Source organism: Drosophila eugracilis, unplaced genomic scaffold (assembly GCF_018153835.1).
Source record: "Drosophila eugracilis isolate 14026-0451.02 unplaced genomic scaffold, ASM1815383v1 contig_150, whole genome shotgun sequence".
Lineage (NCBI taxonomy): Eukaryota > Metazoa > Arthropoda > Insecta > Diptera > Drosophilidae > Drosophila > Drosophila eugracilis.
In genome coordinates this window covers 29,115-46,744 of record NW_024572314.1, presented here as the reverse complement: position 1 = coordinate 46,744, position 17,630 = coordinate 29,115, and the positions used below count along the sequence as shown (strand labels likewise).

The 17,630-nt window shown below is 41.3% G+C and overlaps 1 protein-coding gene across 1 annotated transcript in view; it reads left to right on the top strand.

Moving 5' to 3' along the window:
- The window catches only part of LOC108104321 (unextended protein), a 43,616-nt gene that overhangs the window by 6,324 nt on the left and 19,662 nt on the right, over positions 1–17,630 (top strand). The window contains exon 2 of the mRNA XM_041819498.1: positions 14,615–14,948. Coding sequence (XP_041675432.1) covers positions 14,615–14,948 — 334 coding nt within the window. The remainder of the gene's footprint in view (positions 1–14,614; positions 14,949–17,630) is intronic.

Genomic DNA, 17,630 nt, shown 5'->3' with positions numbered 1-17,630 from the left:
TTAACAAACAAAGAAATGTCATTAATGAATAATGTAAAAAGTAACAGACCAAGATGGCTCCCCTGAGGGACTAAAGCAGACACTGAATTTTCAAAAAGACCTCGTTGCCTTCTGCCAGTGATGTAACTGCGAATCCAACGCAGAAGATCCGAAGGAAATCCGATAAGATCAAGTTCTCCTAAAAGACGCCTAAAAACGCTTTACTGAAGTCAGTGTAAATGACATCCGTCTGAAGTTTATTTTGAACACCAGTGATCACAAAGGATGTTAGTTCCAGAAGATTGGTTGTGGTAGACCGTTGTTTCATGAAGCCATGCTAGCATGAGATGACAGTTCTACACTGGTGCTGCAAGTGAAGCACAAGAATTTTTTCGAAAAGTTTTGGAATTGCTGATAGTTTAGAATCCAATTTTTTCTTTCTTGTAAAGGGGAATAATAAGGGACTCTTCCAGATAGCTAGAAACGTGGACGTTTCCAAGAAAAGGTAAAATAATTTTAAAAGGGGTTTGCCCAGGGTAGAAGAGCAGTACCTAAGCACACAGCCAGGTACCCTGTCTGGACCCGGCTTCAAATTCTGGAGATCCTTATTGATTCCAGATTCCGACAAGGTGGGTCGGGAATTAAGATTCGTAAGATTCATAAGCGTAAGTCGGTGCGGTTGCTAACAATGGTGAGTAAATGGTTTAAAAAAATTGAGAAAAATTATCGGCCCTTTCCTGATCCGTGCTTGCAGTAGATTTTCCAAACGATAGCAAAGACGGAAAGGTTTTAGGTTTACGCTTAGTGTTAACGAAACTATATAACTGTTTTGGATCCAGAGCAAACTGGTTCTTACATCGAGCTAAATAGTTCTTATAACACTGAGTGTTATGCACGTTAAAGTTAGACCGAGCCACCATATAATGCACATAACAGTCATTGCTATTAATTCTTAAGTATTTTTTTAAAAACTCTTAACTTTATGTTTTTTTCGATTACAAAGGTGCCTTCTGTACCAAGGGGGAGTATTCTCCATAGCCGGATACCGCATAGAAACATAGCGATCAAAAAATAGGTTGTCTACTATAAAATATATTTAAAATAGTCGACTATCGGTACATGCGTAAAAAGCGGACCAGTCAAATTCTTAAATAAAGTTGTTTATTTTTTTAAAGTCGGCTTTACGAAAACATCGAATTTTCTTATCAGCGATGTCCGATAACATAGAGAACACAGACTGAATGTCTGCTAGGTGCCGCTCAAACGTCAAGGAACCGGACTTAGGCGAAATATAAGAACAGGTGATATGATGAGCCTAGAGAACGAAATTTTTACTGAGATAAATTCTAAGTCTTCAGTTTGAAAATTAATCACCTCGGAAACGAGTTTAGAGTCCACAGAAATTATGACTCCACCACCATTTCAGAGAGATCGGTCAATCCTATATATTGTGAACCTTCCTTTTTTCTAGAATTAGCCAAGGAGCTGGGATACAAACAAAAGTGTACTCAAATGAGAAGCTTACTGGGAACAAATTAGAAAGCATAGTGCGTAAGGCTCTTGTGTTCTGGTACGAACGAATAATGTATGATGGAAGTTTTACTCCTAAAGGGCGACTTTTTTTCTTCTTTTTATTTTTATGCTGATGTTCTTGAACGAAAATATGTTGCGGCCAAAAATCGGTCGAACAGGTATCGTTCCTGGCGTAGGAATACTAATATTTAGTGATATTTCCCACCCTAAAATCGACTTTGTGTTTAGCTCGAATGTAAGCTACGATGTCCGATTTCGGGATCCGAAATATGGGCTATTACCTGCGTCGCCACGATTGGAGTGGCAGCGGTGACAATGAAGCAGTCTGTTGAACATCAGACGGAGGGAGAAGGGAGTTATTGGCATAACTGGCGGTAACCGCTGGCGGCAAACGGTTCGTTGTTTATGCGCTCTGGGCCTTGTGACATCTGTCACAACAGTAGTGTAAGCCAGAGTTGGAGCGACCCAAGCATCCGGAATGGTGGCTGCCACACAGCGAACAGTAGACGCTTACTTGGTCAGCCGACATAATATTATTGCATTTTTAACGCAACAGTTAATATCCATTCTAGATGAGGCTATGTGGATCCCGAGCATTACAACGGTATCTACATTACTTTCGGCGGTGGGAGGTACAAGGCCTAGCCCATTCATTGTGAACAGCAAGAATAGCAGCAGCGGGCTGCAAATTAACAACAACGCAATAATAAATTTGGTACAATAACAACAATAATTGTTCGAGCAGTTGGCCGCAGATTGCGCCACGGCAAGCTTGTCGAGACCTGCTATGGTAGACGCATCAGCTCAAAGTGAAACATCGATGTTTCTAAAAAAACAACTGGAATTTAACAATATGACTAGATTTTATTCGAGATCTGTGATATCATGACTAACATTATTTAAATGTGAATTCTTATTAAGAAATAAAAGCTTGTACACAGCTTCTGGGGAGAGCCTTGTGCTGCGGTCACTAATAGTTTGTCCAGCTTTGCTGACGAGTCTTTCCGCTTCGCATGACGGGGCTTTTTGCACAAGTAATTGACTGCTAATAATTTTAAAAAGCAGTCATCAGTCTCATCTAAAAAAAAAATGGTTATTTAGCATTTTTCGCATAATAATTTTAAAGTCTTACCTCCCAATATTTTAGAGGGTCTTCATTTGCTTCAAGGTTTGCTTTTTCCATGTGTTGCTTTAGTGCTATTATCGCATCCGCACGGCTTGACTGTACTTTTTCATTATTTTTGTTTTTTAAAAATGTGAACTTGTCTGGTTCTTGTTCTGAAGTTGGTGTTGGTTGACGTCGTGGATGGATGGACATTGCGAACACCAATTCCTGCTCCAACGCTTTGGCTGCGAGATCTGCATTTGATGACTTAACCTAACCTATCAAGTATTAATTTCCCTTCAAGCGTGCTTGTATTGAATTGATTAATTTTATGATGAATCTCTGTAATAACGGTAATGATCAGCGGTACGGAAATATTTTTGCTGGTTGAAATCGATAGCGTGGTTTCATGAAAAGGTGGCAGCATTTCGGTTAGCTCATTTAAAACTTCGCGTTCATATTCTGTAATCGGCGCCGGTGCTTTTCGCAAATTTATCAAAGATACCTTTTAATCATCTCATTCGCGCTGTTCCATGTTGATGCTACTTCCTGTATTAATGTAAGCGGCTCTTCAGTTGTCTGTGCTTCTTTTAACTTTGCAGCGGCTATAGTGCTTTGTTTAAAATAGGTTACTAGTCCCTTACACTTACAGACAATTTGCTAACAACATCCATTTTCGAAACATCTTAAACCACTAGGTTTATGGTAAGTGCCAAGCAGGGCAAATATTTGAATTGCAAAATCTCGCACGCTGTCTTCATCATACTATCATTGTCCGTTGTAACTGTAACTACCTTTGATAACAAGCGCCACTGAGCCAACACCAGTTTTATTGAGTCCGTAATATTTTGTGCGTTGTGATTTGCTGGCGTTATCAAAGAGAGTTCAATTTAAAATTCTGGTTTATGAAATGGCGTGTTATGGTAATATAACATCGTTTCTTGCAGATGTCCAAAGATCTGTTGTTAAACTCACATAATTTACTTTATCCAATACGAAACGCACTTTGCACTGTAGCTGATCGTAGTCCCTGGGAAACATTACATCACGAAAATAAGTTTAGCTTGGCAATTTATAGCGGGGGACTGCTTCTCGAAAGAGTTCTACAAAACCTTCATCATGCACGCAACTGAGAGGGCGCACGGCCTTGACAATCATATTAATGACTTTCTGATCAAGTCTCTTTTTGATCGCTGAGACACTGCCATTGAACGGCTCCTTTTTAAAAAAGTTGCCATAGTTTTAGGCATTTCTCCCCTTTCAGTGCTCAAGCGACTTTGATGCATGCGTTTGAGATGGTCAAGCAGGATTGTGGTATTGCACCGGTCTTCAGCCATTTACCGCTGTAGTTGGAAATCCATGTTTATTGTCAGTGCTTTTTTTGCAATGGTCCCAAACAATCGAACGCTCTCTTTTTCGTTTTGCTTCTGTCTCCAATTCTAAAGAATTTGACGATTCCGCTCCTATTAAACAAATAAATAAATAAAGTATGTTAGTAAATTATATGTTATTCTGAATATTCTATCAATACCATAATAAAACAAGGTCTTGGCGCCAATTGGTAAATGCATTACTTTTCAGGTAGTTGTTCATCCTGCATCCATCCACATCAACCAACACCACGACTAGAAACCCTACATTGAATTAAATATTTAGTTTAGAAAAACAATTAAAACTTCTCTTACTTACAATTTATTTGTTTGCTGCCACCAAGCCCAGAGTTGTGTGAAAAAACATCGATGGTGGTGGCCACCCATCGATGGTTCCGATGATTTGCAAACATCGATGCATCGATGTTTCTGCACCTCACGCCGTGAGAGCGACATAATGAAAGATATAATCGTCCACGGAACATCGTGAATTTATTTATGGAGCAGTTTATAAAGCTGCCAACAACAACAAGGCCTGGCAGGTCTGCAGCAACTTGCTTGTTTGGATGCGAACGCAGTGTGGAGGAGGAATTCTTCAAAGTTTTGTATGCTCTTTGCGTGGAGATGGAGCTAAGCAAACGGGAAACAACCGGAGGTTTTAAAGCCTATATCGGGAACAATGCATCCAATCCCGTACTTCACAGGATTAACTGGTAGTCCCAGGCTCACGTGATTGGATGGATCGCTTCATCATTGGAAAGGCAGAGCATCGACGCATCTGCACTACAAGTCTTCAACGATCTACAACAAAAGTTGCCCAATCGACAATCTTTTGTGCAGCGGGGCATGTTTGGAGTGCCATTATTGGAAAAAAATCTACGGCAACAAAGGCAAGCTAATCGCTATTTCGTCAATTTTTGGATGGGTGATCACATCACTGTTTTCACCACAAGCAAGCAACACTATGACACTCACAACGACAATCGACATCGATGTCTCTCTCAGAAGATTCTGTGAACTGGAAAGCATTCTTCGCAAGGCCGAAGTACAACCTGATAACGAAGAGGTTATGAAATAAATTCCCAACACATACACTCAATACGATATTGGCAGGTACCTCTGCAGCGGTTTAAATCGCTTCAACGAACGGCGTTTGGCACAAATTCAACAGCTACGTAAAGAATGCGTAAACTGAGAGAATATTAAAATCTGGTGCACATGCCGGAAATCTCACCCACCTTACCATATCATCCTGTATTGGGTCGAAGGCTCATATCGCGCTCACTCTCGATCGTTCCGAGTATTCAGTGAAATTGGTTTGCTGTGTGCTTGCGGTTTCATACAAATACGTATTTTCAATAAGTTCAATAAGTTCCGTCAAATCTGTGTGAGTGAAAAACATAGAAACACACATAGAGAGGATCAGTCATATCCTATCAAGCACTTCCAACATTGCACTGTGACGTTTGGGACATCATGCGCACCATTACTTTGCAGTTGGAGTACTGCTGCAGTACCACCAGGAGGAGTTTCCAACTGCAGCAAAAATATTGATGGAAGACTTCTATGTTGATGACGTTCTCACTGGATGCAATAAAAAGGATAAGTTGCGGTGCAATCGGGACGAGCTCGTCCAACTGATGTTCTATGCTCAGCTAGAGCATGGGAAATGCAAATGCATTCAACCGGAGGAAAACAAGGATTCCTCACAATCATCATTCAAGGTTCTAGGGCTGCATTGGCACCCTAAGAAGGATGCATTGTCCTATCCAACACATATCCAACACTAAGAGTTGTCGGCAGAACATCCAATTTTGCATCCAAAGGCTCATCGAATCACTAACTTGATCATAAAACATAAGCACCAAGTAAACCTGCATTCAAGAGTCTTATGTCTTTTCGTTATTGTCTGGGAACGATACTGGATATTCGGCACACGAAATTTGATACGCAAAATCACGCACAAGTTTTTGGCTTTTTTCGACAGAGGCAACACACCATCCCAAAGTAAGGTAGGTGTCAATTCCCGACCCTTATGCTACACATCGGATACAGATGGCAACTATCAGACACCAGGACATTTCTTAATCGACCATTTACGACGATCTCGGAGGCGGATTTTGGACACATTCCTGTGGGCCGTTTTGGATACTGGCAGAGTATACAATCGATGTGTCAAGGCTTCTGGAAAAAAATGGCACCAGGAGTACCTGACATGTCTTCAGCAGCGACCAAAAAGGAGTAAAGCTTAAGATGACATCAGGAGAATTGACCCGGCAAATAACGATGTTATGTTTCAGGATGGGCCGGGATGTTCGGGAACCATCGCGTAGTATTTAGTTTTGGCTCATATTGGCAACCTTATATTTCCATACCCATTAGATTTAAGATTCGCTTAACATTTTGTAAATTATGGAAAAAAGTTTGTGGCCCGGGCGGTGCTGCTCTCGAACGGGCGGAAAGGCCGTGGCACCGGTAGGGTGCCTGCAGGGAAGTATGGCAGCCCGCTGTATGGCTGCTGATGGTGTGACACCAGCAGGGTGCTTGTTGGGTGGCAGCGGCTGGTTGGCTGCTGAGTGGCAACGGCTGAATGGCCGCGGTGTGGCAGCGGCTGGATGGCTGCTGTCCAAGTGGTTACTTACGGATTGCCGGCCGGGCAATAATGTTGCCCTAGATGGCCGCTGATGATGTGACACCTGTATGGTGCTTGCTGCTGTGTCAGTTTGTGGTGAGAGGGTGACTGCCACCCTATACCCTTGGCCTTAAGCGAACAATGGGACACAGCACGGCCCACAAAGGCGGTCGAATCGGCATCTAGAATAGATGATATAAGAATCATCCGAGATTTCTACCGACCTTTTTTTTACCCTTTAGTAATGTTAACTTCTGCACTATGAATAAGTGCCACATATGACAACATTGTCAATTCTCTCCATATAAGGCAACTTTAAAGTTTTTCTCAGTATCAATTAGGCAGCCAAACAATCAAAAACAATATATAACAGGAGGAAAGTCAAGTCCCGCGACTATAACACAATTTTAAAATATTCATTTTGCTAGTGGAAATTCCCCAAGCGCCACCTATTGTCGGAGAAAACATGTCGAGAAACTGATAGTGACGTCACTGCCGATGTGAGGCCTTATAATCTAAATTTCATCATAAGTAGCGAAATAATGTTCCGATTTGAAAAATCTTTGGTAAATCGATAGATATTAACAAAAATAAGTTATACAAGGTCAAACGGAGGCATTCATAATATTATTATAAACGTCACAGTGTTCCGTGGCTTTTGGGCGTTAGAGTGGGCGTGGGCGGATGAAAACTCGCGGGAAGTTACAATGGCATCCCTAAATTACATATTCCTAACTTTTAGTTCCGAGATTTTTGCATTTTTGGTTTTTCCGGTTTTATGGGCGTTAGGGTGGGTGTGGCTAGATGGAAAAAACAATTCGCATTTGGGGCATCATAAAAACCTACATGCTTAATCCGAACTTTCTATCACTTATAGTTACCGAGATATCAGGTTTTCTTGAAAATGTGAAAACCGTATTTTGGGCTTGGTAGGCGTATGGGTAGGCGTGTGCCAGATAATGGTACCTCTAAAAGATGTGCTGGCATCCAAAAGTTTTTACATACTGCATTTCAACTTTCTAGCTCTAATAGTTCCCGAGATTTCAGCGGTTTTAGTTTTTCGTGATTTGAATCAGAATCTTCATGCTAAATCTCAACTTCCTATCTCTTAAAGTTCCTGAGATCCCAGCGTTCATACGGACGGACGGACGGATGGACGGACGGACAGACGGAGATGGCTCAATCGACTTCGCTATTGATTATGATAAAGAATATATATACTTTATAGGGTCGGAAACGCTTCCTTCTATCTGTTACATACTTTTCAACGAATCTAGTATATCCTTTTACTCTACGAGTAACGGGTATAATAAAGCAGTGGACCATCGATGCGAGTGTTTTGTTAAAATTTTTGGCGGGAAATTAAAATGAATAAAGAATTGGCTAATAATTTCTTTGCCACTAATTTTAAATGTAATGCACAGTGCATTATATGTTACAAATATATGGTTTTAAATATAAATATTTCAATTCAAAAAGTAAAATTTTTTAAAGTGAAAAAAACTATTTGAATATTAATTTTTTTTTTTTTTTAACTCGTAGAGTAAAATGGTATACTAGATTCGTTGAAAAGTATGTAAAAAGTAGAAGGAAGCGTTTCCGACCCTCTAAAGTATATATATTCTTGATCAGGATGAATAGCGAAGACACATGAGCCATGTCCGCCTGTCTGTCCGTATGAACGCTGAGATCTCAGGAACTATAAGAGATACGAAATTGAGATTAACCATAAAGATTCTTGAGGGGTCCCTACGCAGCGCAAGTTTACTACAGCATCCGGCCACGCCCACTTTACTACTCTGTTTCTTATGAAGAAATTTAGGTTATAAGGCCTCACATCGGCAGTGACGTCAATATTAGTTACTCGCTATGCTTTCTCCGACAATAGGTGGCGCTTGGGGAATTTCCACTAGCAAAATGAATATTTTAAAATTGTGGCACTCGACTATAGCGTTTCCTCTTGTTTTATATTTTATTAGACCCGTTACTCATAGAGTAAAAGGGTATACTAGATTCGGTGAAAAGTATGTAACAGATAGAAGGAAGCGTTTCCGACCCTATAAAGTATATATATTCTTGATCAGGATCAATAGCGAAGTCGATTGAGCCATGTCCGTCTGTCCGTCCGTATGAACGCTGAGATCTCAGGAACTATAGCGGTGGTATAGTGGTATTATTATCTGGCCACACCCACCCCTACGCCCACCACGCTCAAAAGACTTTTTTCGCATTTTCAAGAAAACCTGATATCTCGGTAACTATAAGTGATAAGAAGTTTAGATTAAGCGTGTAGATTTTTATGGTGCCCCAAATGCGAATTGTTTTTCCATCTAGCCACGACCACCCTAACGCCCACAAAACCCGAAAAACCAAAAATGCAAAAATCTCGGGAACTAAAAGAGCTAAAAAGTTAGGAATATGTAATTTAGGGATGCCATTGTAACTTCCCGCGAGTTTTCATCCGGCCACGCCTACTCTAACGCCCACAAACCGCCAAACACTGTGGCGTCTATAATAATATTATGAATGCCTTCGTTTGACCTTGTGTACCTTATTTCTGTTAATATCTATCGATTTACCAAAGATTTTTCAAATTGGAACCTTATTTCTCTACTTATGAAGAAATTTAGGTTATAAGGCCTCAAATGGGCAGTGACGTCACTATCAGTTACTCGACGTGCTTTCTCCGACAATAGGTGGCGCTTTAGAAATTTCAACTAGCAAAATGAATATATAAAAATTGCTTAAAACAGTAACGGGTATCTTATAGTCGCGGCACTCGACTATAGCGATTTCTCTTGTTTTTAGTTTGCTGAGACAATTTTATTCGAATTAGAATATTCGGCCTTTCAGTGAGTGTGATGTGTCAACCACCTAGGTTAGTCTTGATGAGCTTTCGAGGCCCATATAGAGAAGTGAAACGGGAATTTGAAAGTAATAGTGAAGAAGGGTAGGACGAAGGTAGCACAAGCCTTAGTCCAGAACAGGTTTAGGTTGAGGGCGGTTGCATAATGAACGCTGCCAACATGGAAGCTATCATTCTGGCTGCGTTAGCCCAACAAGAACAAAGACGTAGGGCCAAGTTTCAAGCACAGATTACCGCAGCTAATCAACAGCTATAAAGAGCTGCGTGTAGAAACGACGCAAATTGACGTGCGACATACCCTTACGTATAGTCAAGTCAGTTCCTGACTTTAACGGAGTACAAGATGAGTATGTAGCATGGCGGCAGTCAGCCACCGACGCCTAAGAGCTATTCCAACCATATCAGGGCAGTACTGCGTACTACCAGTCAGTGACAATTATAAGGATTAAGATCAGGGGACCAGCAAGGGCCCTGCTAGTATCGCACAATACCGTCCATAATCTTGACGCAATTTTGGCTAGGTTAGACTGCTCTTATGCAGATAAGACTTCGTTGCGGCTGTAACGTCAGTCCGTCAAGGGAATAGAAGCCTAATGGAATATTACGACGAGCTCGAGCGAAAGCTGACGCTCGTCACAAATAAGATTGTCATGACACGACACGGAGAGAGCCACGCTCCTCAACACAGAGGTTAGGGGTGACGCTCCACATGTATTTGTGTCGTGTCTTAAAAAAAAATTTGAGGTGGTATTCCGGCGCAACCCAGAGACCTGCCAGCAGCACTAGCATTAGCTAGAGAGGCAGAGGCAAGTATCGAGCGGAGCATGTGAGCGGCCACGTATGCAAAGGCAAAGTACAGATTCCCATAAGGGCCAGCGCTGCGCGTCTGATAAACAAGGGAAAAGTTTCGGTGCTGATCGCGGCCCAAAAAAAATAAACACTTTTTTTTAGGAAGTCAGGCAGGAATCAAAGTGACGATTCGTGGCGTAGGTAGGGAGATTGGGTAGATCAAGGGTACCTCCAGATATATCTGGTCAAAAAAGACCGCGAGAAGACAGCTTTCTCCGTGAACGGAGGGAAGTACGCCTGTCTTTTGGACTAAAAAAATAAGGAAGCATTTTCCAGATGGCAACTGACGACGTTCTCCGCGACCAGATCGGGAGAACTTGTTACGTCTATGTGGATGACGTGATAATTTTCTCCGAAAATGATGCCGATTACGTAAATCACATTGACACAGTTCTAAAATGCCTGGGTGAGGCCAACATGAAAAAGAAGATATTCTTTAGGAAGGAGGTGAGGGCCATTCAGGAGTACAATGAGCCACAAAATGTGTTCAGCCTCAGATCTTTTCTAGGGTTGGCCAGCTACTATAGAAGTTTTTTCAGAGACTTCGCGTCCATAGCTAGACCAGTTATCTCCATACTAAAGGGAGAGAATGGCACGGTTAGCAAACACATGTCAAACGAGGTCTATTGAGTTAGATGAGTCCGAACGCAGAGCGTTTGAGCGCCTGCGGAATAGTTTGTCATCGCAGGGCGTTATCCTGTCGTATCCGGATTTTAAACTTCATTTCAACTTGACCACCGATGCTTCTGCAAGCGACATCGGTGCGGTCCTATCCCAAAATGGCAGGCCGATCACGAGGATATAGCTTGCACGTTAAAAGGGCTTAACTACGGCAACGAACGAAAAGCTGTTAGCGATTGTGTAGGCCATAGATTTTACGGACCATCAACCGCTCACTCACAGATTAAGCGGTGGGAAGCGTTCATTGAAGAGCACAACGCGAATGTGTTCTACAAGCCTGGAAAGGGAAATTTTGTAGCCGACGCTTTGTACCGACAAAATATAAACGCCTTGCAAAACGAAACATTCCGATGTAGACACTGCATACAGAGTGCTCTCGCTGACCTACACGGTCAAGTCCTCTGATAAACCTTTGAACTGCTACAGGAATCAAATAATCCTGGAGGAAGCAAGCCAGCCCTTCGCGGTGATATTTTTTTAGTGTTCGGGAGCAAAACCCGACGCATAATACACTTCGATAACGAGGACTGGATTGGTTAGGGAAGTTGTTAATGTAAATGTCGCGAACGCCATACATTCGGTCACCAATTTGGCCTGCATTCAGCTAATGACTATCAATAATTGGCAGTGGTGTACAGTCTCGGAAGGGCGCAAAAGGCCAGTCTAGACAGGTGCAATCCGACTAGAAGGAACCGAATTTTCGAGGTAGGAGAAAAGGTATACCTTAAAAGCAAGAAGAGGTTTAGGAATAAACTAACCGCACGGTACTCGGAGGATCGCGTAACAGCAGATATGGGTACGTCTGTTCTTACTAGGTGGAGGCTGGTACATAAGGACAATCTTAGGTAGGAATTCTGCCGATTTGTCTCCTTTGTCCAAAACCAAGTTTTCCTTGATATCTTGTCCGCGTTTAGAGCGCACGCGGAGTTGCCAGGGGCCTCGTTCTATTAGGCACGACTGAGAGAAGAATAGTAGGCGGATACGAAGCATAAGCAGAGGCACTGAAGCCAATTAGGAATTTGAGGATAAGGTTAATGAAGTAAGAAAGGCAAAATATAACTAGCTGGTTGATCCTTCACGTTCAGGAGCCCGCGGTACCTGTGCCCGGGAGGTGCAGAGATATGTGAAAAGTAAGCCAGTGTCTGGCTGCCAGCCATTTAGTCCTATCGCAGTGGACGGGACTCTGGAAATCAACGAGTTGCAGCACAAGTTGGCTCTGACCATGTCACCGAGGTAAAAACCCAAATTCACGTATTTGCTCGTAGCCTGTAGCACTGCTGACTATCATTGCACATAATCCCGCGGTAGACTTGGCATCATCATGGCATCATGACATAAGCAGATAAATCGGTGTCACAGGCCGCATGGCCGAAGCTTGGCGTGGATGCGCTGCTGGCTCGGAGACAATGTTTAGTTTACTTTGGCTCTTAGTTTTAGTCTTCTTTTGTATCCCGATAAAGAGTCCCGATGATTATCGTCTTCAGCTCCTAAATTAATTTTAGAAAAAGTACCTGTGATTTCGATTTACTGATTAGGGTAGCGGATTTGCACGCATTAAAATTTTTGTGCGAATCGAACTTAATCAGATGTCCCGCGAACTTAATCAGATTTCGTCGTGCTCGGCCACGTTGGGCTCCAGTTAATATCCAAATTTAAAACATAGAATTGTTAAAAGTTCAAATCGGGACTGACCTATTCTACTATCAACTTATCAGCTTAACATCGGTGATGACTGTGCTTGTTAGAAATTGAAAAATCTGATCAGATGCTCGTATTTATGCTTTTGACCTGTATGTTATTGAACTTCGAGCTGGCTCAGTATCAATAGCGAAGTCGATTAACCATGTTCGTCCGTCCGTCTGTCCTTATGGACGCTGAGATCTCCGATACTATAAGATATATTAGGTTGTCTTGCGGTATTTTCGCTAGTTGGCGCTGACACGCGCTGACACGTGTTTGATTGATTGTCTTTTCTTTTAAGTCGTTCGTGAGTTATAGCGTCGCAATTTTACAGTACTACTACGATAAAGGCAAAAATGCATCTCAAGCCGCCAAAAAAATTTGTGCAGTTTATGGACCCGATACAGTTTCCATTTCCACCGCACAACGATGGTATCAACGCTTTCGTTCTGGTGTAGAGGTGGTCGAAGATGCGGCACGCTCCGGAAGGCCTGTCGTCGAAAATGGCGATAAAATCGCTGAATTGGTCGAAAGAGACCGGCATAGTAGCAGCCGTAGCATCGGTCAAGAGATGGGCATGAGTCATTAAACCGTTATAAGAGATTTGAAGAAGCTAGGAGTCACTAAGAAGCTCAATGTATGGGTGCCACACGAATTGACGCAAAAAAAAACATCTTTGACCGTGTCGACGCATGCGAATCGCTTCTAAATCGCAACAAAATCGACCCGTTTTTGAAGAGTATGGTGACTGGCGATGAAAAGTGGGTCACTTACGATAACGTACAGCGCAAACGGTCGTGGTCGAAAAGCGGCGAAACGGCCCAGACGGTGGGCCGTCTGGCTGCTCCCCTATGGCCAAACGCTCAATTCGGACCTGTACTGCCAACATATGTACCGCTTGAAGACAGAACTCATGCAGAAGAGGCCATCTTCAACAAAGGCCGAATTATCTTCCACCAGGACAACGCCAGGCCACACACATCTTTAGTGACGCGCCAGAAGCTCCGGGAGCTCGGATGGGAGGTTCTTTTGCATCCACCGTATAGTCCTGATCTCGCACCAAGTGTTTACCACCTGTTTCGCGCTTGGTAGTCTGAAGTTGACCACAAGAGAGTCCTGTGAAAATTGGCTCTCCGAGTGCCAATAGTGAAGCGAGAAGTTATGAAGTTGGCATCTCGTTGGGAACGCGTCATAGAACAAAACGGCGCATATTTGACTTGAAACGCATTATTGTAACCAATTTTATGAACAATTTAAAATTCAATCAAAAATACCGCTCGACTTTTTTGACAACCTAATTTTTTTTTTAATGTATATCTATATACAAAGTTGAGATTAAGCAAGAAGACTCTTGAGGTCCTTAGGGGGCGCAAGCTTATTTCAGCCCACCAAGCTCGCATTTTGTAGAAAAGCTGATATCTCGGCAATTATAAGTGATTGAAAGTTCGGATTAAGCAGGGTAGGGTTTTATGATGCCCCAAATGCGAATTGTTTTTGTCCATCTAGGCACGTTCACCCTAACTCCCACAAAACCCGGAAATCCAGAAATGCAAAAAGGTTAGAAACTATTAATGCAAGAAAGTTGTGTTTATGAATTTGTATTTAAGAGATGCCACTTCAACTTGCCACGGAAGTGTTTATTGAATATTCTTTAGAGACTAGCATTAGGTTATCAAATTGTAAGGCTAAACAAATATTTAACTATCTAATTGACGCTTTTAACGTAGGGCTTACACCTTTCGATTCCTGTTTTAACCACAATTTCTTTAAAAATATATTCCACTATGTCGATAGGTATTAATAAACTAATAATTCAAAATGTGAATGTTTTTCTATGCTATAGGCAATGCATGTTGCTTGAATAATGTGTGCTTGACTATAAAAATCTAATAAAAGCTCATTCAATTATTTCTTTGCAGTTCACTTACGCGAAGAAATATATGGAAGGAATTTCGGATAGTGGGTATTCGTTTGGAGGACGGGACAGTAGAGACAGAAAATGCTGTTCCAAGTGTGTTAATAGACAAGGAACAATCTTTTCGAGTGTTCGGTAGCGGATTACAAAACAACACAGCTATAACATTTACCAATGAACAAAATGATTATGGTGGTCCATGTCTAAAACCAGCTACTGACTTGTTTACCCCGATAGAAGTAGCCCCTGATGGATTTTCTGCACTGTACTCAGTAAAGTTTCCCTCATTTATAAATGAATTTTATATTTGTGCCAAAACTGCTGAGGATGCAACATATGTAAGTGCTTTAATCTGACTAACAAATATTTTGAATTTGTGGTTTTGTTTTTTGAAGTTACAAATTTTTCTTATTCCTGTTCATAAAATATTCTTTTCATGAACTGAATGTTATGCAAACTTAAAGGCAATTCCAATCTACATGCCTCTTTCATATATATAGCAACGGCAACATATTAGTCAAAAGCATACAATGGCATAATTCTGAGCTTAAGACTTTCTTAAGAAATGGTCAAATTGATAGTGATTAATTAGAAATTTTTTCAACACCGAACTCGTGGATGTCAGTTCAGCTCGACCAATTGTTTGGAAATCAATAATTTCTTTAAAATAATTACAAAATGTCAATCCACATTGACATGCAAAACATATAATCTCCGTGTAAAAAACAAAATGCCTAAAACTGCATTAAAAGAGAAGTTACTTTGATTGAATTTCATGATCAATTTTGTTTTTCGGGCGCTTTACGTATCTTGTTTCGACTGGTACAGCGTTATTATGGAGGAGTTCGCTTATTGACTTAATTTGAAAAAGGTTTCGACGGTAATCAAAAAGTCTAAATACGTAACCAGATATCCTGTTAGGAGTTGTCTTAATAAAACTAGGGAAATCTATATATAAATATAACTGCTTTAAATAAGATATTGTAGAATTATCCAAACGAAGTTCAGTAGACCATTCGGTTTGATCGTCTTTTGTTGAATGTTCTTTAGATCTCTTAAACTAAGGCTTTGCTATGGCCGAATTAAAATATTAGTACTCCTTTCTATTAATTTCTATACTACTCGATGATCTCATTATGTATACTAAAAAGGCGGTTACGAACTACCAATGTATCGGTTATTAGCTTAACTTATTCCTCTCTGCGAAATAATTTTTTAACTGTCATTCAATTCAACGAATTTTATATACTGTTGCCCAATAATAGAACTCGAAAATCATTTAGAAAAATTAAACTTACAAAAAAGATAAGATAAAGAAAAGATAAAAAGGTCTAAGTCTCGCAGCTGGGCTGCCAACAGCGACAGCGGAGAGACGGTTATATATTTTCTTAAGTACACAGCTATGCTCGCTTAGCCTGGAGCTGGAGCGCGGAGGTATATGCATTTACATAAGGTCCGCTCGTGCTAAGTTAGTAGAAGAAGTATTGGATGTAATGTGGTAGAGGGCATTTTAACTCGAACTTAATACCCTAAATGGTTCATGAAGGACAAAGTTCGAGCTGCAATGCTCCAAAAATAAGGGAATATAGTTCCTAGTGACCCTGGGGGCACATTGATGTTTAAGCGACCTATAAGGGCTTGGCTGTCAATATCTCCGCTAATAAGATTGTTTTTTTTTCGCGACTCCCGTTGCTTGACGTGCAACATTTCCTCCCGCCCAACCGACCAAGAAGCGCTGCCGTACGGCAGCTATCGTACGGCTCGGAATACGGGTATAGTACCGAGTGAAAAATGTTACGAACTAGTAGTTCGAAGTGTGTGCTAAGTGGTTTAGTAAACCAATTTTTAAGTTAGTAGGGGAAGTATTGGATGTAATGTGGTAGGGGGCATTGTAACTCGAACATAATATCATAAATAGTTCATGAAGGGCAAAGTTCGAGCTGCAATGTCCCAAGGATAAGGGAATATAGTTTCTAGTAGGCCTAGCGGGCACATTGATGTTTAAGCGACCTGTTAGGGCTTGGCTATCGGTGTCTCCGCTAATAAGATTGTTAATAAAGACAACGCCAGGCATTGTCCTGCGGTTAGCAAGGGTCGTTAAGTTTATAAGTAATAGTCTACTTTTATAAGAGGGAAGATGTAAGTTTGCATCCCAATTATGGTAACGAAGAGCAAATATGAGAACATTTTTTTGGACAGATTCTGTACGGTCTTGGTGGACCGCGTACTGGGGTTTCCAGACACAAGATCTATACTCTAAGATCGGACGAACGAGAGAGGCAAATAAAGCTTTAGTTACTTAAGGGTCGTTGAATTCTTTCGACCATCTTTTTATAAAACCTAGCACACCTCTGGTTTTGTTAACCATGGAAAATATGTGGTCGGAAAATGTAAGTTTTGCATCCAAGAGGACACCTAAGTCGTCAACTAGCTTTATTCTATCAAGGGTTACACCACAAAGTGTATAAGAGGATATTGAGAGTTTAGAGCGACTGAACGTCATTACTTTACACTTAGAGCCGTTAAGATTTAGTAAATTTGCAGAGCACCAAAATTGAAAGTTGTTGGTCAGCCGCAGGTCGATTAATTTTCTTTTTTTTTATGTCCCGGACGATGTTCTTGAACGAAAATGCGATCCGGTCAGAACTTGGTTGAGCACATTTTGTCAAATACCACAGAGGGGTCGCGTATCTTAAATGATGATACTTTCCTGTTATAATGATTTTTAAATTTAGTTATGTCATCCAACTTGATGTCGGCTTTCGTTCTGGCTTGTATGTAAGCAAATACGTCTGCCTCAGACGTATCATCGGAAAGCCGGGAAAAGAATGTATGTTTTTCTCAGGTTGGATTACCCTTAGGGGCTTGGGTGCAGCAGGTTCTAATCCTGAAAGCCAGTGCATGCCGGTAGTCCGGATACGGAATTCCCCTGCAGTCTATCGGGTGGGTTGATGTTAATGGAAATTGGCTCTACTGGAGCCAGTAAGCTAGAAGCAGACAGACTATCTAACGATTTCATA